Raw genomic sequence first — 24,437 nt, forward strand, 5'->3', positions numbered from 1 at the left:
GGGAAAGAAAGACCTTTAAAGTAGCTTTTTATGCTTCTGTAGAGAGAGGACTGCTAGAGAATCCGTCAATGCTTTGGCAACTCGGAGCTGAGGCCAGGGGGAATGAAGCCACTGTCGGCAGAGTAGGGAACGAGGAAAACCCAGCCTACAAGCCATGCTGCAGAAAAAGAAAAGCGGCCCAGAGGCAGGGTTATGCTCCCAAGCTAACTGGACTGGCAGGTGCAATGAGACAGAAAGACTAGGTTGCTTATTTATACCTGTAGCTCCATTTCAATACCAGAAAAATTGGGTCCTGTGGTATAAGGACCCACAGTCCCACCAACCCTGCACCACCTCCGTGTGGGGGACAACAGGCATTAGCTGCACAACCAGAGTGGAACTGGATGCCAGTGTCTGGTAACCTGACAGAGTCACAGCAGGTACAAATGTAAGGGCCATCTCTGCAATAATGTGTCATTAAAAAAGCAAGGCTTTGAGCACGAAGACATGGAGGCATGATGTACCTCCTGATAACATGCACTAAGAAGGATACATCACTTGTGTGGGGTTCTTGTCAAAAATGCATAACCTCAGTCTAATCGTGAGAAAACATCATACAAGCACAAATTGAGACGTTCTGCACATTAATTGGCCAGTACTCATCAAGGGTGTCAAGGCCACAAAAGACTAGGAAAGGCTGAGGGAGTACCATTACACCGCAGTTACGTACGTGGTCAACATTAGGGAAAACTGGATGAAGGACATACAGAAACTCTCCGTAGCACTTTGGTCACTTTTCTATAAGTCTATAATTATTTCAAATGAAGGGTAGAAGGCGTTGGGATGAGGGACCCCTTCTGGATGAAGCTGGACTTAGGAGACATAACTGAACACAACCAGTGGGTCCTGGGTAGATCCTGGAGATGAATAAACTAAGAGCAGAAGATGCTGGTAGACAATTTTAGAAATCTGAACATGGACTTGGTGTTACACGACTGCAGAGAACCGCTGCTAATTTTGTCTGGTGTATAAGGCACTGTGGTTAAGAAGGGAAAGTCCTTAAAATAGGTATGTATTGAGGGGTTTTTTTTTTTGGGAGGGGGGAATGTCCTTTTGTCTAAAATTTAAATAATCAGAAAAGAAACAGATAAATTGTAAAGTATCAACAATAGTTATATCTAGGGGATGGGTGCTGCTTATATTAATTACTAAACTTTTCTGTGTGTTTGAAAGGTTGCATAAGAAGTAACAAATATGTGTATAGACATAGGCACACACACACAAAAGTATACACACACACACACAAGCATACATGGTGCGGTTATCTTTCTTGCCTTGGTGTGAGTCTATTGTGACTATATCCCTAACACTTCATTTCCAAAAGCCTACTGGCCACGTCAGAGTGGATCCCTCAGAAGCCACAGGCCTCTGTCAGGGACACGGTCAGCCCTTGGAAGCATTCTGGAATATCTCTTTGAGAAAAGCCATCAGAACCAGAAATCTGTTCTTTGAAATACCCAGAGTCGCGGAGAACCTTTTATCTTTTGAAGATGTACTGATGTACAAGATGTACTGATGTACAAGAACCAAAGGCCACAGAGAAGCAAACCTGAGTACTTTGGGTGATTTAGTGGGCAACAGCGGTGTGGGCACAATGGGGCAAGATGAAAAAGTGTCAACAAGGAGTCTCTCGTGCAGCAAGGCAGCGCCCAGAGAGAAGTCTCCCACTCTGGAACGAGCACTCTCTGTCATGGGGGGGTCAGACTTGTAGCTTCCCGGTCACCGAGGACCCATTTGGAAACTTCTCCCTGTCTAAGCAGGCTTAGTGCAGACCCCCGCCTCTGCTCTCCTACATGACCTCCCCTCCCACCCCTGGGGCCCCGCAGCCAGAGGGATGGTACTTACTGGGGCACAATGGTGATCTGGACAAAGCAGATGAAGAGGAAGACGAGCGAGGCACATGCCACATAGGCACCGAATCGGTCATCCACCTGCTTGGAGTACTGAGAGGGGTGTGCGGGGTGAGCGGGGCGGACACACCTGGCCCCATCTGCTCCAGCCCCGCTCCCCTCGGACACTCCCAAGCCCTGGAGACCTGGAAGGACCAGCACCAGCCCTGGTGCTCAGGAAACCAGTCCAAAGCACCATGAAGTGGTGCCTGTTGGGGAGGACAGTTGAATTGTGTCAAACCGGAAACTTCCTGCAGGCTGGGTCACCATGAGAGTGACTCGTCATGATCATGGCTCAAATCACTGAGCGGCATCTACACGTCCTAAGTCTATGGCATCCTCACGCCTGGACGTAGGTATAGGACCTGTGTGGCTGCTACTTCCCAGGTGAGCGAGCTGGGGCTCAGAGAGGACACGAGGCTCACCCGAAATCACAGAGCTCATCTCCCAGGCCCGGCTCCTCCCAACACACCAACAGGCTGGGGGAGCAGAGGCCGTGCTGGCACAGAGTCGGCAGGGAGGCCACTCCGCGACTCCATTCCATTTACTGCGGGTGAACAGCGCTTGCCTGCCAGGTTTGCCTCACCTGACAATGATGCGTGTTCACACAGGCCGTTTTAACTCAACACGGGGGACACGCTGTGGCGTGGGCAAAGACCCCGGACCAAGGTCTGGCTCTGGCTCTGTCACTACTTCACTGGTGGCCTAGAGCAAGTCGCCCAACCTCTCAGTCACAATTTAAGGAGATGCGACAGAGATCTCGGCTGACTGCCCCCTCCAATTTTTTCCATTGTGCCAGAGGCAGCTGGTAGGTCCATTGGTGATGGTGATGAGCGCAATAATAGCAACAATAACAGTAATATGAACAGTAATGGGTATTCACGGAACATCTATGTGGCCAATACTATTTTATGTGTTATATATATACAGACTTATTTAATCCTCACTATGACCCTAGGACGAAGGTATGTTAAATATCCCCATTTTCCAGATAAGGAAACGGAGACCAGAGGAAGTGAAAACTTTTCTCTTCTGACCATGGAAGTCCCCCTAAAGTCTCCATCTCCTGGGTAGAGCAGCATCAGAGCAGAGGAAACGGACGAAAGGAAGGGCTCTTTTCATGGTGATGGAGAGTGGAAGGGAGCCTTCTGTTGCCCTGTCCCCTCCTCCTGGCCCTGGTTCTGCCCGGGCCCTCCTTCCCACCCACGGTGCTGTACCTTCTTCTCTAAGTCAGGCTCCCTGAAGGTCAAGAGGAACTTGCGGACATGCTCAGACCGCAGCCTGTCGATGCTCCTGGCGTCAATGGCACGGCCCAGAAATTCGTCCACTTCATCCTCAGGGTTTGCACTTTCCTGGGCGTTCCTGGGGAGCAAGAGGTGCACACACATGGCAGGCTGGCCACCAGGGGGCGCCGCAAGAGGGCCCACTTGGCCCCATGCTCCCAGGCCCATAAGAAAGGCCCTAATAAGGGGTGCAGAAGCTGGGACTGAGACAGGGAGCCCAAGTTCCCCTGCCTCTTAACTGCACACATGCACAGAAAGCTGCCAGTGTCTGACGCGAGGGCTGAAGGGCCTCGCTGACAATAAGGCTTTTCTGACTCTATTGATATATTACTATGGTATAATGACTTATCATCAAAGTTTTCATTGTTTTTCCCCACAGCTAACAGTCTCTGCTCTTTACTCTACAGCGGTACCATCATCCTGAAATAAAGGCCAAGTCCGGAGGTAAGACTCTGCCCCAGGGGCTGTGAGCTACCCTGTTGCTTTACCCTGGCACAGGGCCCCCTCTGGGAAGCAGGTGTCGTGATCAGGGTGCCAAACTAAAAGCTCTACCTCTCAAGGTGATGCCTAGTCCTTGAGTGGGGTTTCTGACAGTCCCCAAGAACCAGGAAATGGAAGAGAAAGAGGAGGACATTCCCTCAGGGCACCAGGATGTGGCCAGACCCTGGCGACCGACGTCCAAGGTCTGCATTTTGCTGAGAGCAGCAGGCGCGTATATGTGTGCGTGCACACAGGCATGTGAAGAACGTGCGTATGTGTAGTTGTGACTGCACACATATGTGCATGCGTGTGTCTGTGGGGTGAAGACTGCAGGCAGTGCCAAGCCCAGCACTCCACCCTGGGCCCCTGGGCTGCCCGTCTCATCAGCTGCAGCGGGCTCTGGTCATTCTCAGCCAACGCTGTGTGGGCTCGCTCCCCAAGCAGTGTGGGAAAACTGAGCTATAAGACAAATGTGGGGCTATCCCCCAGGCCAAGAGAGCAGGAATAAGGAAGGGCACATTACTCACTTGTCCTTGGGGTCTTCGAAGCCCTAAAAGAGAAGGACAGAGAGAGAAGGAAAGGAGTATGAGAAAAGAGAGGACTGAGAACTGTGGCTTCCAAAAGGGACTATGGGAAGGCTGAGCCCATTTACTCTCTACAGCTCACCAAGGAGTTGATCAGAGAAAGGACTGTCACTCAGGAGTTTGTCCTTCCTTCCCTCAGCGAATACAGCCAGGTTCTTCCTCTGGGGGAGGCTCTGTGCTACATGCTGGGGGCACACTGTGATTTCACGTCACCTACTGGCAAAACTCATGCCTGTCCCCACATCTAATTCCCCGACCCCCCTTTCCCCAGACCCGGGCTTGGTGGGCCCCTCTCAATTCTACCACTTACTCAGACGGAAGAAGAGAAAGCACTAAATGACCACTGCCCCCAGCCTAGCCTCACTGACCACACAAAACCTGGGAACTCACATGTTTTGAGCCTAAGGAAGTTAAAGTCCAGTTACGTGTAACAGCTTTGCTAGCATCTGAGAACCAGCGTGTTCCGACAAAGCCAGAACTGGTGGGGTGAGAAACCTGCCTTCCACTGTGACTGCTGCTCACATACACAAGGGAAGGGTGGGTGTGAAGGTCCCTTATTGGTCGCCAAACTCAAAGCCCTATTTATCTATGCAGTCCACAAAGGGACAGATGTGTCTCAGGGTGTGACCAGCTGTGGCAGAATGGAGGGCAGGTTCCCTAAAGTGGGAAAGGGGTGGAATCTGGGAGGTAGGAAGCAGCCCCAGGGCTGTGTCAGGCAAGGCTCACTTGCCAGGGCAAGGACAGAGTGTGACCTGTGGACTTCTGGGGTCCAGTGTGGGGCACATGACTGGGCAAACACAGAGGACAGTAAATACCAGGTGAACCCAAGTCTAAATGAACACACCACTCTTCATGCACACTGCAGACACAGTTGGAAAATGCAGAGCATTCATGAGCCAGAGCTGTGAGGCGCCGAAACAGATGTGGGGTCCACACCACACCCTGTGCTCTCTTTCGACCCCCGAGGGGAGGGGCCCCGGGGCCTCGCCAGCCTCTAGTGGCACATCCAAGGGCCCATCTGTGGACCATGAGCTCCTCCCAGGACACCTGGCAGCTGTCTGCCCAGACAGGCCAGACCTTCTTCTTGTCCTCTGAGATGCATCGGGCCCTCTGTCCAGGCTGTAAGACCCGGCCCGCTTCACCGTCCCAGCGTCCGGCTGGAGGAGTTGGTGTGAGTCAAGCGGGTGCTCCGCCCGGGAGCAGGCCCAAGCCGGGTGCCTCCCGGAACCCCTCGGAGCACGAGCCTGAGTGGGCAGGCAGCACAGGGCCTGGACAGGCCAGCTCTCCGCAGAGTACGGTGAGGAGCCGGCTCCGAGCTCCACCACGGGGCCGGCAAGGACTGCACCCCAGGACGAGGACAGCCAGGCTGTGGTGTGCGTGTGCTGCTGTCTGAAGCTCAGAAATACCCGACACGTTTTTAACAAACCTGCTTCTGACTCTCCCCTACGCTCCTTCAGTCATTTACTGGGGTTGGCTGGGGACCGGGCGCAGGGGATGCCATGTTGGTGTGGAAAGCTCAGCACTGGGTTAGGGTGTTGGCAAGTAAACCACAGCAAATAGTCGTTAAGAACACAGTCCCACAGGCGGGTTCAGGCCTCCTGACCTGCTTACTAGTTCTAGAACAACGGTCCTCAGCCTGGCTTGGAGGACCCTCACGTGGGTTCTGCCATAGCACTTCTGGGGAGGAGCTCACCTCCGGGGGCTCTGCGTGGTGCCCAATTCCTGTCCCTTGGCCCCGAAAGCAGGCGCAAGGTTCAGGTGAGGTGCGCACGCACACCCTGCCAAGCTGCTTGCCTTCCTTGAGTGCTCGGGCTCAGCCTGTTGCCCTCACAGAACGCAGAGCCGCCCCGGTTAGCGAGCAGGTGCCCCTGCATGTCTCTTCCAGTCAACGTCCTCATTAGTAAGTACCCTCAGGGACTTCACGTCACTTGTGCTTAAGCACACACCTCAGCAGCTCGTCACTTCGTTTAAAAGCTGAGTAAAAGCCAGAACAAGGTGTAACGAAATAAGAGCGCTGCCTACAGGTTAGTACCTCTCTTAGTGTCCTCAGACACTGCTTAATCTGATCCCCCTCCCCATCATCGGTGGAAGTCAGGGCAGCAGCTCTTCTATGGAGCATCTTTCCCAAAGGTTTCAGGCAAGTTTAACACCAAAAGTCAGCGATGTGCCTGGCAGCTGCCGGAACCACCCCCTCAGCAGCCTGGACACTGGGACTGGGCAGGCTGGGGGCTGGAAGTGTCCTTCTGCCCAGCCAGGATGAGGGATGGGAGTCTCTTCTCTCAAAGCCTGACGCAGCGGTGTCCCCAACCCTGTTCCTCCACACACCTTCCCACCCACCCCCCCCGTGCTGCCNCCTGCAGCCGGTCTCCCCTGAGATGGCCCTTTCCCCAGGTGCAGCCCTTCCGCTAGTGCTTCCAAGGCTCCTGGGCCTAACTAAGCATTATGCTTATGCTCCGACTGTCCCCTTTGGGACTCTGAAATAACTAAAGACTCTGCTTATACCAAATACCTCCAAAGGAAAAAGCTTTCCAACTATTTTAAAGAGAGAAAGCCCACCAGTCACCTTTCCTGCCTGGTTGTGGCTCCTCTTCCTCTCCTCGCCCCCTACTCTCCTGCTCAGCTCTGTCCTCTCCCTCCTGTCTTCCCGCTCCCTGCTCCTCTTCTCTCCCACATGGATGAGAGCCTCCCTCTTTGCACCCTGCTCTCAGTGGTCCCCCTCTCCACTCACACGGTCTCTGGACCCAGTCACGTGGATAAAGAGTCCACAGGAGATTATTAAAGGGCTAGGGTGAGAACAGAGAGGGTCTACCAACTGCTCTTTGCTTTGGGGAGGGCCCCCCAGGGAGACGGAATGTGGCCAGTGGCCTGGGCAACACCGGCCAGGCCTGTGGAAGTCCAAGTTCAAATCCTTGGGGGAAGGCTGGGTCCCTCCCACTCTGTTCCCTCATAACCTTCGTGTCCTGCAACTTGCTTCTTTACTGTCAAAAGTTAAAAGAGAAGTCATGACTCAATTCATTTTTTGATCTTATACCTTTTCCTTGAACCTCTGTCATCTGTTATTTGCCATTTAGCAAGCAGCAGAGTGGCTGGGTCCCCAGACTGTCCCTGGCTCAGTCAGCTGGCTTCTCATGGAGTTTATCTCTAGTCCCTGCTGCTATAGCTAAAACCTACAGGTCTAACCTACAGACCCCAAATTGGGGATCCTAGTATCAGCGTGCCCCACCTTATTCCTGTGCCCTGGCTCGCGCGCTGTCTCTCACACCACACACACACACACACACACACACACACACACACACAAGGCCTCTGCACCCTCCTGCCTCACTCATCCCTCTCCCACTGTGGGCAACTCCCACCTGGGAACCAGGCTGCCCGTGAGGTGAGGAGTATGCTTGGACACAGAAGCCAAGCTCTTTGATAAAAAGAAGGAAAACACTGCTGCTAGACCCTGATTTCCATCATCCCTCTCTCTCTTCCTCCCACCCTCTGAATTCTTTGTCATCACTGACAGAAACTGGGCAGCGCACCCTGAATTAGCCTGAATTAGCCTGTATGTTTAGGGACAGTATGGGGGGTGTCTGTCCCTCAAGGCAGGCAGGGTCCCATGTGCCCCCCCACCGTGGCTTCTGCTCACCCAGCCTGTGTGCCCCACTGGGGACCTGCAGCGAGCAGCGGCACTTCTCAGCACAGCGGGTGGAGAGGACCACCATCTCTCCCGAGAAGTACTGAGCTGGTCTCTGAGCAACTGCTAAAGGATGTGTTTCAGCTGCCCAGGAAGGGTGCCCGATACATTGATGCCCACCAGACTGGGGCTGCTGGAGGCTCCAGCTGGACTCAGGGGCTGCTTCCAGCCTGTGGGACTCATGGAGGGAGTCCGGGGCCCAAAGTCAGGAGCTCTGGCTCCTAGTCCTAAGTGGTCTCTGTGGCTCTCCAGGCAACACAAGGCACCCGGCCTCAGCCTCACACTCAAGGAAGGCCCCGCCCTGGAGAGTACTGCCCTCCTGCTACTCACCATCCGCTTCATCTCCTTGGACACTTGGTTGCCCCCTAGGTGGTTGTAGAAGGGACGCTCAGCCCCCCAGTGGGGCGGGTTGTGCCCAATGGAGTTGGTTCTCTGGCGATTCATCTTAGCGATCATGGCCTTTTCTTCTTTCTGGGAGAGCAAAACAGATGCATCAGTCTATGGGTAGAGCCTAACAGGTGAGGCCGAGGCAGGAGTTTCTCATTGCTCCCAGGTGCCTGGCCACGTAGGGGTTAAGGTGGGTGCCCCTCTCTTCTGTGCACAGCCTGGAGCCTGGACATCTGCCCACATCCAAGAGCTCACTGGAGAAAGCATCTTAAATCCCTCTATTCCCCAACCCAGCCCTGGATGGCCTAGGTCGGAGGTTGTTCTTGTGAGAAAGCAGAGAGGCCTTTCCAACTGCCATTGGCATAGACTTCTCAGGGGTGGGCAGAGCCTGGGTCTGAGAAGCCCAGGGTGAAGGACGGAGAGGAAACCCAGGATTCTAATCTCCACTCAGCTCATCCAAAACAGCCATGTTCTCCCAGAGGGTGCAGTAGGACAGGCCCTGCTGCCCAGAAGGCAGCTTCTAAAGGTTTGGGTCACTAGAGCTTGAGACACAGAGGCCAACATACATTGTACAAATACACAAGTTGGGCCTCAGCTGGCTCCCCGGCGCCAACCATGATCTCTGTCCGTCCATCCTATGGGTTCAAGGTGCAGGGCTGGAGAGGCCCTGGGGAGACCTGAGGCAGTCTTCCCATCAACTCCCTCTCTGAGCCTGGGAAGGGAGCCTGTCAGCAGGGACACAGGGGAGGGGACACAGCCTGCTTCAGCTGACCATTGCTCTGGATGCGGGCGGGGTGTCACCCTCTGTCTCCATTTCATCCTTCCTAGACTGCTTGTCAAGAAGCTGGAAGAGCACACCCATAGACCCCAGGGTAGAAGGTGAGAGCCCTCCACCTACGTGGGACAGAAAGGTGGGGCTCAAGACCTCATCAACCCAGCAGGGGGAAGGGTGTGGGAGGAGGGCCTGGGAGGGCCTCAGTTCACTTGAACTGTAGCTAAACAGCAAGCAAATGTTCAAAAATGTGTTAAATAAACCATCAAGCTCTCCCCAGAGTGTCTAAATCCTCCTATCCGTCTTCATGGTCTGTGGGGGGCCTGACACAGCTCCCTGGAAGGGGCCTGCAGCCAGAAGCTGTCTCCAGGGCCGCGCTTTTGCGGCAGATGAGGTGCCAGTGATGTCCCTGTCAAGGTGGACACCTGTCCCAAGGAGCCCTGCCTCCCTTTAAAAATCTACCTCTGCTGTCACCCAAGGCTTTCTCTGGTTTGACGCAGGGTTCAAACTCATGAACAATGAGATCATGACCTGAGCTAATGTTGGACACTCAACCAACCGAGCCACTCAGGTGCCCCTAATGTCTTTTTTTTTTAATGTTGATTTATTTTTTTGGGAGGGAGAGCGTGTGTGTGAGCAGTGGAGGGGCAGAGAGAGCAAGCAAAATCCCAAACAGTCTGCACACTATTAGCACAGAGCCTGAGGTGGGGCTCTATCCCACGACTCATGAGATCATGACCTGAGCCAAAATCAAGAGTCAGACACTTGAGTGACTGAGCCACCCAGGCACCCCTAGTCTAACTTCTTAAGAAAGAAAAAGGGAAGATTTCTCTATCAAAGGCTCTGACCAACAGGTCGATCCAATGGAAAGATTTATCAGTAAAAGGCATTTTAATCTAGGGAGAAATAGAAAATGTTCTCCTCGTTCACTTTAAAAATTAAGAACGTGGAACATGACACTATTAAAAATGGAACACTGAAGTCTGCTAATAATTCAGTTTTATATTTGGGCAAGTGTGGGTTGGGACAAAGCAAGCGGGAATTAAGGGGCTAGAAGGTGAAAAAGGGAAAAATGGAGGTCCTCTCGAGAAATGAAGGTACGTAGGGACAAGGAGAGACCTATCGAGATGGAGAGATAGAGAAGGAATTAATCCATCTGGTTCATACAACAGACAAGGCAGAGATGAAACCAACGGCTGGAGATACAATAGGTGGTGGACAGACCTCCAGGGTTTTCATTTCCACGCCCTGGCCTGCTGCTGCATAGCTGCTAACTGATTTGAGGCCCGTTGCATTTTTGCAACAGAAGCAAAAAGAAAACATTCCCTCTTTGCTGTCAGCGGTTGCAAGGCCTCTGTAACTCTCATGTCCTTCCTGAGATGCAGGAACCACGACTGCATGAGGAATTCACGACTTGACTCAAGGGAAGAGTGAGAAGAGAAGGAAGCGGCTGCCAAGGAACATTCCTCCCAGAAGAAGAAGGCTGGCAACCCCGGGGGTCCTCCCCCACCCGCTGGGCCCGCCCAGCCCACCCGGCCCCTCAGCCGGACCCGCTTCTGGGTGCAGCGCAGAATGAGGAAGGTCTCAATGCTGTGCTCCTTGAGGTAGGCGTTGCGCTCGCCCCCACAGCCTGGCTCCACCTCGTAGTCGCCATTCAGGTAGTTGAGCGTGGCCTTGGTGATGTGGATGCGCCTGCAGGCAGGGAGGGACGCAGGGAGAGGAAGGCAGAAAACATGACTTCTGAACTCCAGCCCCCATGCAGAACCACACGGCGCCTGACTTGGTCCCCGTTCAGACCCCAGGGCCCGAACCCTGGCTCAGATGCTAACCCCAACCTCAACACACTGCATCTGTCCCTTCCCCCCTGTCCACACCACACTACGTCTAAGTTATATCCTCAACATCACAGCATAGGCCATTAGCCTGTCAGGAGGACACGAATGTTCTTTAAACACAGGCACTGTTTCTCCCACTGGTCCCTAAGAGGTCATGTGCTCTACTTCTATTCTGGAAATACCGTGTTTCCTGTACCTGTGCCTGTCCTCACTCTGGTCCTTCAGCCTGGCTCTCTCCCCACCTGCACCTTCCTCACCTGTCCCGATCCCACCCAGTCATCCTGGCCAGCTCACGTTCTTTCCATCCTGGCTACCCCCCAAAATTACCCACGGTTCCTCCCTCCTCTAGAACTCTACCCCATCCATCACATTCACACAAGAAGCTGCCCTGCTTTGTGCAAACATCTTCTGGGTAAAGCCTGGGCAAAGGTGGAGAGGCTGCTCCCTCCAACTTGCCGTGGCATGGTGCAAATAGTTTGTTAAGGAGAGGACCGTCTACTAAAATTCTGCCAGCCCCATCCTGCCACCCCCGCCCCATGCCTTGGGACAGTCACCCTGAGTGGGGTGGGGTGGGAAGCGAAGTCTGGGCCCTCACTCACCCTGCCTTGCCTCCAGCTTCCATGTGGTTGGCCAGCGTGACGTCATTAGACCAGACGTCGAACTGCCACTTCCTGAGACCAAGGACACCGCAGTGTACTCGCCCGCTGTGAATTCCCACGCGCATGTTCACGTTCACCCCTGTCACCTCCCGGACCAACCTGGGGATGGAGCAGGGGTAAGGCTGGGAGAGGGTCGGGGGCCAGGCGCACAGAGTGGGGGCGAGGCTGGAAGGCACGGGGGTTGGGGGTGTGACAGAAGGTACAGGGGTCAAAGAGTCATTTCTCTCTGGTCCAGCCCACGTCCAGAGTCTGAGACTGTTCCACCTGATGGGCACCAGCTGGGCGCTGGTGCTCAGGTGCCGTAAGCAGTGAGGCGTTGCTTCCGGGAATGGCCACAAGGGGGCACAGTGCCTCACACTACAACCCAGGCCCCACTGCTTCCGCCACGAAGTAACTAAGGTTCTAAGGTTCCCTTCGCTACCCTCCAGTCAGTTCAGCTGTGTTCTGCATATTAGTGTCCACCCGAGCCAGACAGGGATGTTACAGCCACTTCAAACCCTATTCATATAATACTCGGATCTGTCCACATTGCTGCTTCTCGGATGTTAGCAGGATAACGGAGAAAGGTGGTTAACTGAGTTTCAAGAGAGGACATGTGTCAAGCTCAGGAGAGAAGAGGAGCCTGAGCAGGTGCAGGGGACCAGGGATGTTCATGTGCTGGAAGACAGCACCAGTCCCCACCATGGTGGCACATGCACCACGCCCTGGGGCGCGGGGCCCCCGGTAGATGCGTGGACCCTCTGCAGGATGGAGAATGTGATGGCAGCTCTACTGCCCTGGGTAGGTGTCTGAGCCGCAGGTCTGCAGAAGAGGGTACAGGTGCTTGGGGTGGTAGGGATGCATGGTGCTTGCTTTTTAGGGACCTGGATGCTTTCTGATACCCTGGGATATACCTAGTCAGCCAGCTGTCTGGAGGGCAGGACAACCACGCACACACTTGTCCTCCTCCCCACCTCACTGGCAAGAGGCTGACACTTAACATGGGAAAGACCAATGTTAAGACCATCATCGCTCTTGGCCTGGGATACCTCTGCTGGGGCTGTGCCTTTCATCCACAATGCCTCCGGCCCCTTGCTTAGGTTATGATATCTTATTCGACCTTGCTGTCTTAACTCCAGGGCCACTTCCTACACGAAGCCTCCCTTGGTCCTGCCAGTGGAAACAACTGTTCCTTCCTGGGCCCTCCCATCTCAGTTTGCCTCTCTCACCTGGTGGTGTCCACTCTACAAGCCTGGTATCACGGCAGGGGGAGTCCCAGCCTCTGCCACAACAGACTCCACGCTTCTAGGCGAGGGAGGGAAGCACTGGCTAGCCCAAGCACGCAGGGGCACTCAGTCAACACTGCAGAAAGGAACTCCGCCAAACCGAATGGACCCGCCACCCTCCTGGACAACTACTCTGACCTCTGACCTCGCCCACTGTGGCTTCTCCTTTGCCCCTGCCCAAGCTAATTCTGAAGCTCAAAAGTACTGAGCCTAAGCTTAGATTACCCATACATTTTCATGACTGGCCCCCCTTCTCTGGCTAGCAGTGACCAAGAATTGGCCAAAGATCCTTTCTGCTATTGCTCCCAAGAAGGATGGGACACCTGTTTGCATCCACTTGCCCTACTGTATTCCCTGGGCAGCTGTTTAACCCCGGTGAGTCCAACCTTTCTCATCTGGGAAGAAATGGGGCCAATGGGCTCTACCCCTGGCTGGATGGTCGTGGGACCTAAGAGACTAGGGTACAATGCATAGGGCACAGCGTGACGGCCAGCTGGTCCTCCTCTCTTGCAGAGGTGGGGCCACATCTCCCGCTGCCCTGGAGTCTGCGAAGCTCTCCCTTCCTATACACATGTTCCTCTGGGAAAAGCTTTCCAGGCTGCTGTGGATAGAAGTTGCCCAGGAGAAGGCTCAAAGCCTAGGCGTGCAAGTCGGCCCTCCAACGTGGCTAAGGGGCCTTGGGAGACAGCTTGGCCCGTTTCCCTGCCTCCACTGGTTCACCCTGGAGGCCAGCCAGTCAGTTACTCAGGCTGTGGGACAGTACCCCCACAGATGGACGGTCCCCCCCGCAGATGGGCACTTACGAGATGGCCTCAATCATGTCCATGCCCATCTCCACGCAGCAGTGAGCGTGGTCAGCCCTCGCTTCAGGCAGCCCAGAGACACAGTAATAACAATCCCCCAGGATCTTAATACGTAAACAGTGATTCTCCTGGAAAGCAAATTAATTTTAAAAATTAAAAATAGTAGGAAAGAGAAGTGGGAGGGAAAGGAACGGGAAGCAAACAGATTCACCCCATGCCTGGAATAACTTGCCTTTTAGGGCAGTGAGCACAGACCCAGTGCCGGCAGATGCATGGCCCCAGCCCCAGGACAGGCTTATCAGGACTGGGGGGGTGGAGGACAGGCTGAGCAGCCCTCACAGAGGCATTCTAGCTTCCCCAGGCTCAGGAACTCACTTTTATGGTCACTGCTGAGACCCAAGAAGAATGCAGTTGGTCTGACGTGAGAGCATAGAGGGCAGACTCATCAGAGCGAGGAAGGCCCCAAGTTGAGAGCCAGTCCCTGATTCTACTCCCAGGCCCGGGAGAGCACTGACTCTTGGCCTAAGGTTCTACGAACAGTTTGCTGATTCTCCTTCTTTTACTGAAGCAGAAATGAGACTTAACCAAAGCTCACCTGACCCCAGCCTGTCTGAGCCTTTGACCAAAAAGGCGTCTGGCTAAACCAGCAAGCATATGAGTGCCAAGATACCCACAGAGCTGAACGCCTGCCCAAAGCTGCTCCTGCGCAGAGGAGCTGGCACAGCGGGCCACCCCACAGGCCGAGACTGACCCACGATTCGGACTGGGATGGGATGTCATTCGTCACCAATTTTCCAAACCTGGCCCCCAGAACTTACTCCATGAAGTGGGTTGCTAACACATACCAGTCTGTGTGGCCTGGACTCTCATTTAAGGCCCATCCAAAACCTGAGGGCCCAGCACACACCCATTCACCCCACCCAAGTTCAGTGACAGAAGAAGCAACCAGTGAGGTGTGAGACCCGCCATCTAATGCCCTTGGAGGCCCTGCTGCCGCCTCTGACCAGTGCTGGCCTTCTCGTCAATGCTCTGGTCTGGTGTCCACGTGCTGGTGGACACTGCCGGAAGCAGCCCGACCTACAATGACTCTGGAAAGGCCCAGGGCATCACTCAAAGCCACAACAGCTGGGAAAGGATGATAGTGTCACAGGGACCTAACGAATGAATGTACAGTTCACCACTCCGTGCCCCCAGGTGCTACTTCCAATTGGTCCTAACAGTGCAGCGTCCTCTTTCTGGAAGCCTCTGGGGGGTGGCACACAGCTGCCTGCAGGCCAGTTGGGATTCAGACTCATTCCCTTATCACTGGCCAACCTCATCAAGGAAACGGCTCTATGGCACCTAATTTGCCCAAACAGAAACCCCTCGGGGGCCTGGGCAGTGTTCCCTGCAGGCCTTGCCACACCCCCCGCCTCGGATGCAGGGCTCACCCACTTGCTCTCCCGTGACCAGTGACAGCGTAAAAGGAGTGAGGACACGCAGCCACAGCCCACACAGCCACTCTGCCCCTCCCCAGTTCTCAGCAGTGGGCTCCGCCCAGCAGGGCACACGCTGGCACAGTGCCTGTCCCTGGGGCTCAGCGGGTCCTTGGCCACAGAACTGTCCCTGAGGCAGCCCAGATGGAGCCACCCTCCTGGGTCTGGCACAGGCCCTGGTGCTGAGGACAGTAGGTAGGCAGGGAGACTCACCGCAGCCAGCTTGTCGAAGCGGGCGAAGAGTTCGTTGAGGGTCATGACCAGCTCCTGGGCAGTGCACTGGGATGCCAGGCTGGTGAAGCCCTCAATGTCAGCAAACAGGATGCTAGGGAGACAGGTGGGGGAAGATCCCCATGAGAGACGAAGGTCAGGGGTACACAGCCAGGGCCACCCTCTGCCTTAGGAGGGCTGCTGGCCAGCAAGGGTCTGGGGGCAGGAAGGGGGCCTCTAAATGGCTGCTGGGGAGGAGATCAAGAGCCCTGGCACTGGGGAGTCGAGAGTGCTGGCCTCTCCATGCTGGCTGGGAGGTGCGCTAACGGTGCCCTCACTCCCACCCAGGAGGAAAGGGGGGGCAGAGGCATATGAGGCCTGGAAGTGTGCACCTGCCTGAATTACCAAAGTCAGGTGTCTGTCCCTCTGCCTCAGTTCTGTCACCTCTTAGCCTGCTCTGGTTGACTCCTGAGCAACCCTGTCAAGGTAACTGGGGCTTTTGATTCATCTGCTTGGAAAGTGTTTCAGGCCCAAAGGGCAGCCATGCTAAGGTCTCACCTCTCAGTCCCACAGGTAAGATTTTGGACCCCAAGCCCTCCATCCCAAGGGAGTCCTCTAGAAGGGACAGACTAAAGTGGCCTAGGGAGGAGAGAGAGAGAGGAAGACACAGCCAGCAAGCGTCTCTGGAAGCCTCCAACTTATCCCTGCCAGCAACTTCAGCTTCATCCCCAGGCACGTAGTCAAATGTACCAGGCGGTCCCCGCATTGTGGGTCTTCTATCCGTTTCTCTGGCTTGTGTTCCAGAGATTAAAAACGTCTTCCTTTTCTTTCGCCACACACTGCCAGAGGCCCCAGGGCTGGAATGTGTAAGGGCCCCTAGAGTTGGGTTTTTTTTTTCCCCCAAATGGACACAAAAACGTAGTAAGTCTTAGCTACTGAGATGCTCCTGGTGGCCTGGCTCAGGGCTGGGAGCCTCCAAATTGTCTTCTCACCAAGTCCTCCAGGCAGCCCCGAAGCCAAGGCTTGGCGTCTTCTCCTCATAGACGAGGAGGCTAAGTCTCGGGGAAGGTGCAGCAGACAGCAGCACAGTGGGCTCCTTCGCCCGGACCCGTGCTCTGCCCCCTACACCATGAGGCTCTGAGGCGCCGGACAGTCCTTTTGCAAGTTAAGAGCATAGAACTAAACAAATTTTGTCATTTTATTTGGAAAACGTATGTTGGTAAATTAAGCTCATCTTTCTATTCCGATGCTTAGTCTCCAGGGCCTTACTGACCCTGGGGAGCCTGTCCACCCCAGGCTAGCCTTTCCTGGAGACAGTCAAAACTCACGTGGGGGTCAGACCCCTGCACCCCAACCAGGGCCACTACTCCTCTGCCCTAATCACCCCAGAGACAAGTGACCCGGGACAGTCCCTACAACTCCAGAGCCTGCTCAAATTATTCAAACTAGCCCATCCCAAACCTGCTTATCCTGCCTCACCTGTTCCTTTCCGCAGAAACCCCAATAAAGGCTCTCGTCCACAGTACCCCTCACCCTGCCCCCTGACCCTCATGGGGGGTCCCCCTTCCCCACATGGCCCCCACAGTGTGTGCTGTGCTCCCTGCTCTTGGGATGACTAACAAATGATCCTTTCAATGGCAGCCGTCTCATCTATTTGCCTTGGCATACCTGGATAATAATGAAACCTACCTTTTAAAACAGCTGGACACTGTTCTGAGCACTTTATGTGCATTAACTCACTTAAATATCATGATCACCCTATGAGGTCAGTATCCTCCTTTTACAGGTGAGAAAACTGAAGCACAGAGACAATCAGTCACTTGCCCACGGCAACCTGGCCAGGAGGTGAACCAACAGATATTAAGCTGCTGGCCCCACAACCATCTTAAAGCAATAAAAGCATAATTCAGCAGTCTGGCATGGTATGTGGGGCAGAGAGGGGCAGAGGGGCACCATGGGTGGGCAAGCCCAGGACTCCATCAAGAGGGGCACACTCAACAGCTGCTTGCCAGCTCACGCAAGGGAAGGTGGAAGCAGCTATGAGCCAAATGGGGGGAAAGAAGAAAGCTGAGGAGGTTGAGGAGAGTGGAGAGGAGACACACTGCCCCGTCAGGCCGTAGGACTCGGAACGACAGACAAGCTGCTCCTGAGTGCACAGCTAGGCAGGTGGGGGCTCAGGAGATGCAAGGGATTTGGGGTCTCCATTAGGCTTTGCTGCCTGGGATTTGACGGGCTCAGCACCCTGCCCAGGGGGAGTGCGGGGCGTCTGCATGCTGGGTAAGAGGAGCAGGTGAGAGGAGGCCACCATGCTCCAGATGCTGATCTCGGCTCCCTAACTAACTAGGTACAGCCCCCTCCTCACCCACCTGCTACTGCCCCGGCTCTCAGTCTCCCGGGCAACTGCCTCACTCCATTCAAGAACAAGGGAACCACCTCTCTCATCTACGTGAAAGTGCCGTCACACAGTTGTTCTGGACATTCTTTAACTCTGAGGAAACCAAAGCCAACTGAGGTTGGGGTCAAGATCTGTTGCTCCAGAGTTAAGAAACACATTCAGTCAGTTCAAGTCAGTTTTTCAAATGCAAAGCCAGCAGATACCATGCCCAGTAGCAGCTCATGCTGAGTCCAAAGCTTCAGAGCAGACGCCTAGCCTTGGGGGCTCATGAGACCCCCACAGAAGAAGAAAAAAGTCCCCGAACCTGAACCGAAGCTGGAGAGGTAGGATGACTACTAGGGTCAGGTAACCCACAGCACCAGGCCAAGAGAGGGGAGAGAATGGGCTGCCCCTGGAGTCAGGAGTGTGGACCAGCAGCTCAGAGGGCGAGGACAGGACTCCATCGAGAGGGGGCACACTCAGCAGCTGTGACCCCCACACCTGCTGAGCTCACCTAGCTACCCAGGGTTGGCCGTGGGCAGGCCTGCCATCATTCTCCTCCATAGAGGGCCTTAGAGCACTGTCCTCCACAGCTGCTCACATCCTGCAGGACCCGTGGGCCTTAGACTGGGTGTCTGTTAGGGGCACTTGGGTGGCCCAGTTGGTTGAGCATCTGACTTCGGCTCAGATCATGATCTCATGGTTCATGGGCTCGAGCCCCGCGTCGGGCTCTGTGCTGACAGCTAGCTCAGAGCCTAGAGCCTGTTTCAGATTCTGTGTCTCCCTCTCTCTCTGCCCCTCCCCTGCTCACGCTGTCTTTCTCTCTCTCTCTCTCTCTCTCAGAAATAAAAATATAAAAAAATAACTTAGACTCGGTGTCTGTTAGAAACACCAGGAGCTTTCATAGGAGTGGTCCCTGAGCCCCAGTCCCAGAGACTCTGGCTTAATTAGCCTCAGGTGGGGCTCTGCTACTGATGGATTCTGTTCCGTTTTATTTTAGGCTTCCCCGGTGATTCTAATACGCAGCCACGGTTGAGAGCCACTGCACTAGTTTAAATGTCACCTCAAGGAGACCTTCATCACCCTCTGTGAATCTATAACCCCTCCCATGTCTGTCTCCCTTCCCTGCTGTATTTTTCTCCACTGGACATCTCACTATTTATTATTGCAGGTGTTTTTGTTATTATGCTCCCATGCGTCTCTGTCCTCGCTAGAATGCAAAGTCCTTGAGGGAGGGATTTTGGCCTTGTCCATTCACTGCTACATCTCAGCTACCAGCACACTGTCTGGCACACAAAGCGAATGTTCAATAAAATTCACAACTGGATGACAGGCTGACTGAGGACGGGTCACATCCTCCTCGCCCTCTGCCCTATCCCCCAATCCCCCCACATACGCACACCCTGCGCAATGCCTGGCCCGCAGCAGCTGCCTCTGTTAGCCTCCTGCCACAGCAAAGTACTACAAGCCGCGTGCCTTGGAACAACAGAAATGTGTTTTCTCAGTTCTGGAGGCTAGAGGTCGGAAATCCAGCCATCACCTGGGCTGTCCTACCTCTGAGACCCTGGGTAGGACCCTTCCTTGCCTCTTCCTACTTGCTGGCGGCAGCTGCCCATCCTCGGCATTCTGGGACTCGGGAGCTCTGTCGTTCCAGTCTCTGCCTCTGTCCTCACACGGTGTTGTCCTTGTGTATCTGTGTCTTTACATGGCAGTTTTCTCTTCTCATAAGGACACTGCTTATATTGGATTAGGGGCCTACCCTATGCTAGCATCCTAACCTGATTTCATCTGCAAAAGCCCTCTATCCAAATAAGGCCACATTCACAGGGACCAGGGGTTAGGACTTCAACATATCCTGAGGAGGGACACAATTCAACCCATAATGGTGCCTAATACAGATCTGTTGAATGGAAGAGAATATGCATAGTTTCAAAGCAAGCAAGAGGCAAGACCAGTAACTCCAGCAGCTCTTCCTTCGACCCCATGGGGCCTCTTGGGGTCCCAAGCAGGTTACCTGAGACAGAAGCCCATGGAGCCCAGAGCCTGGCACCAGCAGACACCCCAACTACATCCACGGGATAAATGGTAGAATGGATGCAGAGGCCATGAGCAGCTTCCCGGTTCATGCCAGGAGGCACCAGAAACGTCGACAATGTCAGTGTGAGGGGCCTGCAGGGGGCTGAGAAAGCAAGCGCCTCCCTCCAGCCTGCGGGGACCTACTCTTCATGGCCCCTCCTGGGGCTTTCGAGAGCTGCTGAGGCGTCAGGGGGGCAGGCTGCGGGCTGACGAGTGGGTGGTGAGCCACCTGCTGGAGAGGAGCAGCTCGGAGCAGGCCCCTCCCTTGTGCAGAGGTTTAGGACGGGGTCTCCGAGGTCCCAACTCTGAACATTTATGGAAATTCTGCCTCCTCCACGTTCCCCCCACCTCCTGTCAAAGGCAAAGTCACCCTCCTCTGCTGCCTCGGGGGAGGATTCTACTCAGCAGCTGTCACTCTGGAAGCTCCTCTGTTTTTGAGGTCGGCCCAACCACAGACCGTTCTACTGGCCAAGGTTTCCTGATGTGCTCCTTGGTGATCCTAAAGGCCGTTTTACAGTCCCACCGGGCGCAGACATACAGCCCGGTCCTGGTTCATTGATCAGCTCCCACTTGAGCGCTTGTCTGGGCAAGGCGATCAGGCCCTTGCGGTGGGTGCGCGGAAACAGGGTCGCCGGCTCTGGCAGCGCGCTCCTCCCTAATTGTCTGCCATCCGTCACTCGCGGTTGCCTGTCTCCAGGCGCAAGAGCAGGCAGCCACTTCAGCCCAATTACCTCAATAGGCCCTTCAGCGTTCTGTTGCAGGCCGGCTCAGCTCTTCCACACATATTTTTGGCTAAGCACATTTCCTCACTCCCGCTCCCTCTTGCACCAACAGGAGCCATGACCTGATGAAGATGTTGGAGTCTGATCCCACTCCTGAGCAGAAGCACACCCAGCAGCGTGTGGGACGCCCAGATGCCGAGTTCTCGCAGTGGTCTGGGTGGGAGGCCACGCTAAGAACCTGCTGCTCTGATCTGCAGTCCGCGGCCCTGCGTGCAGAGGGGACTCAAGAGATGCTAGAGGCAAACTGTCTACTGAGTAAGGAAAGGAGGATGGGTAGGTCTCAGCCCAACTCCCAAGACGCTGGGTCTAGCAGGGGCTAAGGGTCTTAGGGAAGCAGGGCAGAAGTGCCCTGGGGGCCCCAGCAGTGTAGCCTGCGAAGACCCAGCTACAGGCCGGGGGTCTACCCGCTGCAGCACGCCTCCCATTTGCTCCAAGCTATATAACCTGGGGAGTCTCTCGAATCCATGCCCCTTGTAAGTTAAAGGAGGAGCGATGGGTCACTCGCAAGCATTAGGTGAGCAGCACGGTCAGTGTGGTGTGGTCGTATCAACATCTGGCTGAGAATGGAGGCATTCTGGCATTTTCCAAGGGGCGGTGCAAAAACAATTCGAGAAGGGCATGTGGACCATCCCCTGCGGGACAGGCTGGGAGAGGCAAAAGGGGAAAGGCCAATGAGAGGATGCTGAATATTGGACATCTGCACAGACTCTACCAACAGGGCAATCCACCCAGGGACAGCCATGCCCTCTCCACTCTCACAGAAATGGACACTTTCCTTCAGAAACTGGAAGGGCCTGGCGACTGGCCTGTCAGGATCGGCACCAGAGGGTCTGTGGTTGATTTATGTCTTGGAATCCATGTTGCCAGCCTTGGGGAGCCCTGCAGACCCCATTCTATCCCCTGACCCCTTGATGTTATTTCTGCCTAACAACGGACTCTGTTCACAAAGCCTTGTGAGAGCTGGGGAAATGGGTCTCAAAGGAGAGGCCCAAGAAGGGGAGGGGACACACCAAGACCAAGTAGTAGTCAGTGACCACTCAGTGATGAGAATATGGTGTTTTCTATTGTCTTCTTATACTGTTGATTCCTAATTTGTCCACAAAGAACATACATCCTTTATATAATAAAAGAGGTTGAAAACAAATTCTGTTCTTCTAGGATCTGATTCTAACCCTTCCATCTTCATGATTTCTCTGATACCTTTCTTATTCTGATTTCTTACAAGAAACAGAATTTCAGACACATAGCCTGACACGTTCAACAGTGCTTCTTCACCCTAACTTCTCTCCCTTCCTACCTACCCCAGGGCCCCCAATTTTGAGTCCAAAGAGCTAAAATAATAAGTCCTTGCTGGCCGCTGGCTCCATTGCCCACTGATCCCCATTCTGTGTCCAAGGACTAACTTAGGTCTGTCGTGAAGACCTGACTCCACGCAAGAAAGTGAAGAGACTAGAGCCCTTATACACTGCTGGTGGAAAGGCCAGAGGGTAAACCTCTACAGGAAATAGTATGGGCTTCCTTAAAAAATTAAAAATAGAGAGCACCTGGGTGGCTTTGATGGTTAAGCATCCAGCTCTTGATTTTGGGTCAGGTCATGATCTCACAGTTGTGAGATAGAGCCCCTTATCAGGCTCCAAGCTGGGTGTGGAGCCTGCTTAAGATTCTCTCTCTCTCTCTAAAAAAAATTAAAAATCGGATTACATGCCATATGATATAATAATTTTACTTCTAGATACTCACCCAGAAGAACTGAAAGCAGGGACTCAAGTAGGTATTTGCACACCATAGCAGCATCATTCACAACCGCCAAAAGGTTGAAGCAACCCAAGTGTCCAACAACAAATGGATGGATAAACAAAATGTGGCACATACGTGCAGTGGAATATCATTTAGCCTCAAAAAGGACAGAAAATCTGGGGCACGTGGGTGGCTCAGTCAGTTAAACGTCTGACTTCAGCTCAGGTCATGACCTGGCAGTTCATGAGCTTGAGCCCCACATCAGGCTCTGTGCTGACAGCTCGGAGCCAGGAGCCTGCTTCTCATTCTGTGTCTCCCTCTCTCTCTGAGCCTCCCTTGCTTGCACTCTGTTTCTCTCTCAAAAACAAAATAAATATTAAAAAAAAATTTTTTTTAAAGAACGGAAAATCTGATACATGCTACAACATACCTGAACCTTGAATACATCATGCTGAGCGACATAAACTGGTCACAAAAGAACAGATACTGAATGATCCCACTTAAATAAGGACCCTAGAGGAGCCAAATTCACAGGCAGAAGGTAGAGTGGTGTTTGTCAGGGGCCAGGTGAGGGAGGTGTGAGGAGCTGTTGTTTAACAGGTATGGAGTTTCGGTCTTGTGAGATGAAAACAAGTTCCAGGGATAGAAGGCGGTGGTGATTTGCACAACAATGTGAATGGTTAAAATGGTAATTTTATACTATGTATATTTTATCACAAGTAAAATAATTAATTACTTAGTTAATTAAAAAGAAAAGACCCAACCCCAGTGGCTTCCCCCACGACGCCAGCTGCGTTCTGAGGCTGCTGTTCTCACAGCACGGGGCTCAGCCCGACCTCACCAGTGAGGCCTGCACAGTCCCCGAGGGGCAAGCGTGGTATCTTTTCTATCTACTCCTAGTCACGCCTGGCAAAGAGTGGCAGCCCAGCAATATGGAATGAATGAGATAATAATATAAAGGCCACTTCTGTCTATAACTGGTATGGCGTAGAGCTCAGAATACTTTTCTTAATATCAGGTTGGAGACAGGAATGCTAGGTGTTTACGGAACCATCCCTCATGTGGTCGGCTGCTGGGAATACGACTGGAGGTAAACATTTTCCCTCTCTGCCCACAGGGTGCACAATCCACCCACAGGTATCTGAGCATCGCGGACGCTGTCGCGAGGCCATTATAATTCAGAGCCACGCTGCAGCTGAGCCAGACACCAGAGTGACCTGGGGAACACAGCCAAGTCCTTGAAGCAGACGGAGAGGAGAGGATAACCTTAAAAGGGGGAGGTTCAGGAGAGGCTGAGGAGAGAAAGGAGAGGAGGGGAAGTGAGAAGAGGGCAGCCTTCCCCAGGCCTCGCCACACCCCCACTGTGCAGGGATGGGCGTCACCTCATTTTCACCCCTGGGCTAGCAGCTATTCTGACCAGGCCTGTGAGGATGAGGCTGTGATTCAAGCCAATTAGCCAAGACCCCCACACTCCATCCAGAACCCCTCCCAAGGTCCAGACAGGCCAGGTGAGGAACATGTTACCTCAGCTGAGGACCAGCGCCCCGGGGAGGAGCTGGTAAAGATTACAGTCTGGAATGCTCTCTGGCCCTCCCACCATCTACAACCTTTAAAACCTAAGGGCTCCAGCGTAAGGACAGGTCATGCAGGCATGGAGCTGTCCTCATTCAATGGCGACCCTTATGGAAGTGGAGAATCCTTCAGTGCCCTTCAGAATCCTGCAGGTGTGCCCTGATCCTTGAAACATATAGGGTATTGGTTACCTGACCTTGACTTGTGTCTGGTAGCCTGCTTCACCTCCATAGGATGAACAGTCTACAGCTACCTCCTGGGTAGGGGGCCTGGCCAGGGCCATCCCCGCAAGGAGTGAGTCCTAGGCCCCCATCTTACAAGCTCTGTTCCTTTGTGGCTTCTATCATGACAGAATAATTGAGCAGTAAGTTTTGTAATATGTATACCCTTCAAGAGTGCAAAGCCCTACCCCTATTCCTCAGGTGATACACTCCCAGTTTACTAATTAATCCGCTGTGTAGTGCATGTCTTCCTGGATGGAAAGTGAGCTTGCCAAAATCAGAGAAGGGTCCCTCTTAATTCCCACTGCATTC

General features: G+C 53.8%; 1 protein-coding gene across 1 annotated transcript in view; it reads right to left on the bottom strand.

Moving 5' to 3' along the window:
* The window catches only part of ADCY5 (adenylate cyclase 5), a 142,292-nt gene that overhangs the window by 24,534 nt on the left and 93,321 nt on the right, over positions 1-24,437 (bottom strand). The window contains exons 4-11 of the mRNA XM_077767618.1: positions 15,367-15,478; positions 13,679-13,806; positions 11,551-11,709; positions 10,667-10,808; positions 8,288-8,428; positions 4,219-4,241; positions 3,146-3,290; positions 1,885-1,982 (exon numbers count right to left, since the gene is read on the bottom strand). Coding sequence (XP_077623744.1) covers positions 1,885-1,982; positions 3,146-3,290; positions 4,219-4,241; positions 8,288-8,428; positions 10,667-10,808; positions 11,551-11,709; positions 13,679-13,806; positions 15,367-15,478 — 948 coding nt within the window. The remainder of the gene's footprint in view (positions 1-1,884; positions 1,983-3,145; positions 3,291-4,218; positions 4,242-8,287; positions 8,429-10,666; positions 10,809-11,550; positions 11,710-13,678; positions 13,807-15,366; positions 15,479-24,437) is intronic.

Source organism: Crocuta crocuta, unplaced genomic scaffold (assembly GCF_008692635.1).
Source record: "Crocuta crocuta isolate KB4526 unplaced genomic scaffold, BGI_CrCroc_1.0 scaffold45, whole genome shotgun sequence".
NCBI classification, from domain to species: domain Eukaryota; kingdom Metazoa; phylum Chordata; class Mammalia; order Carnivora; family Hyaenidae; genus Crocuta; species Crocuta crocuta.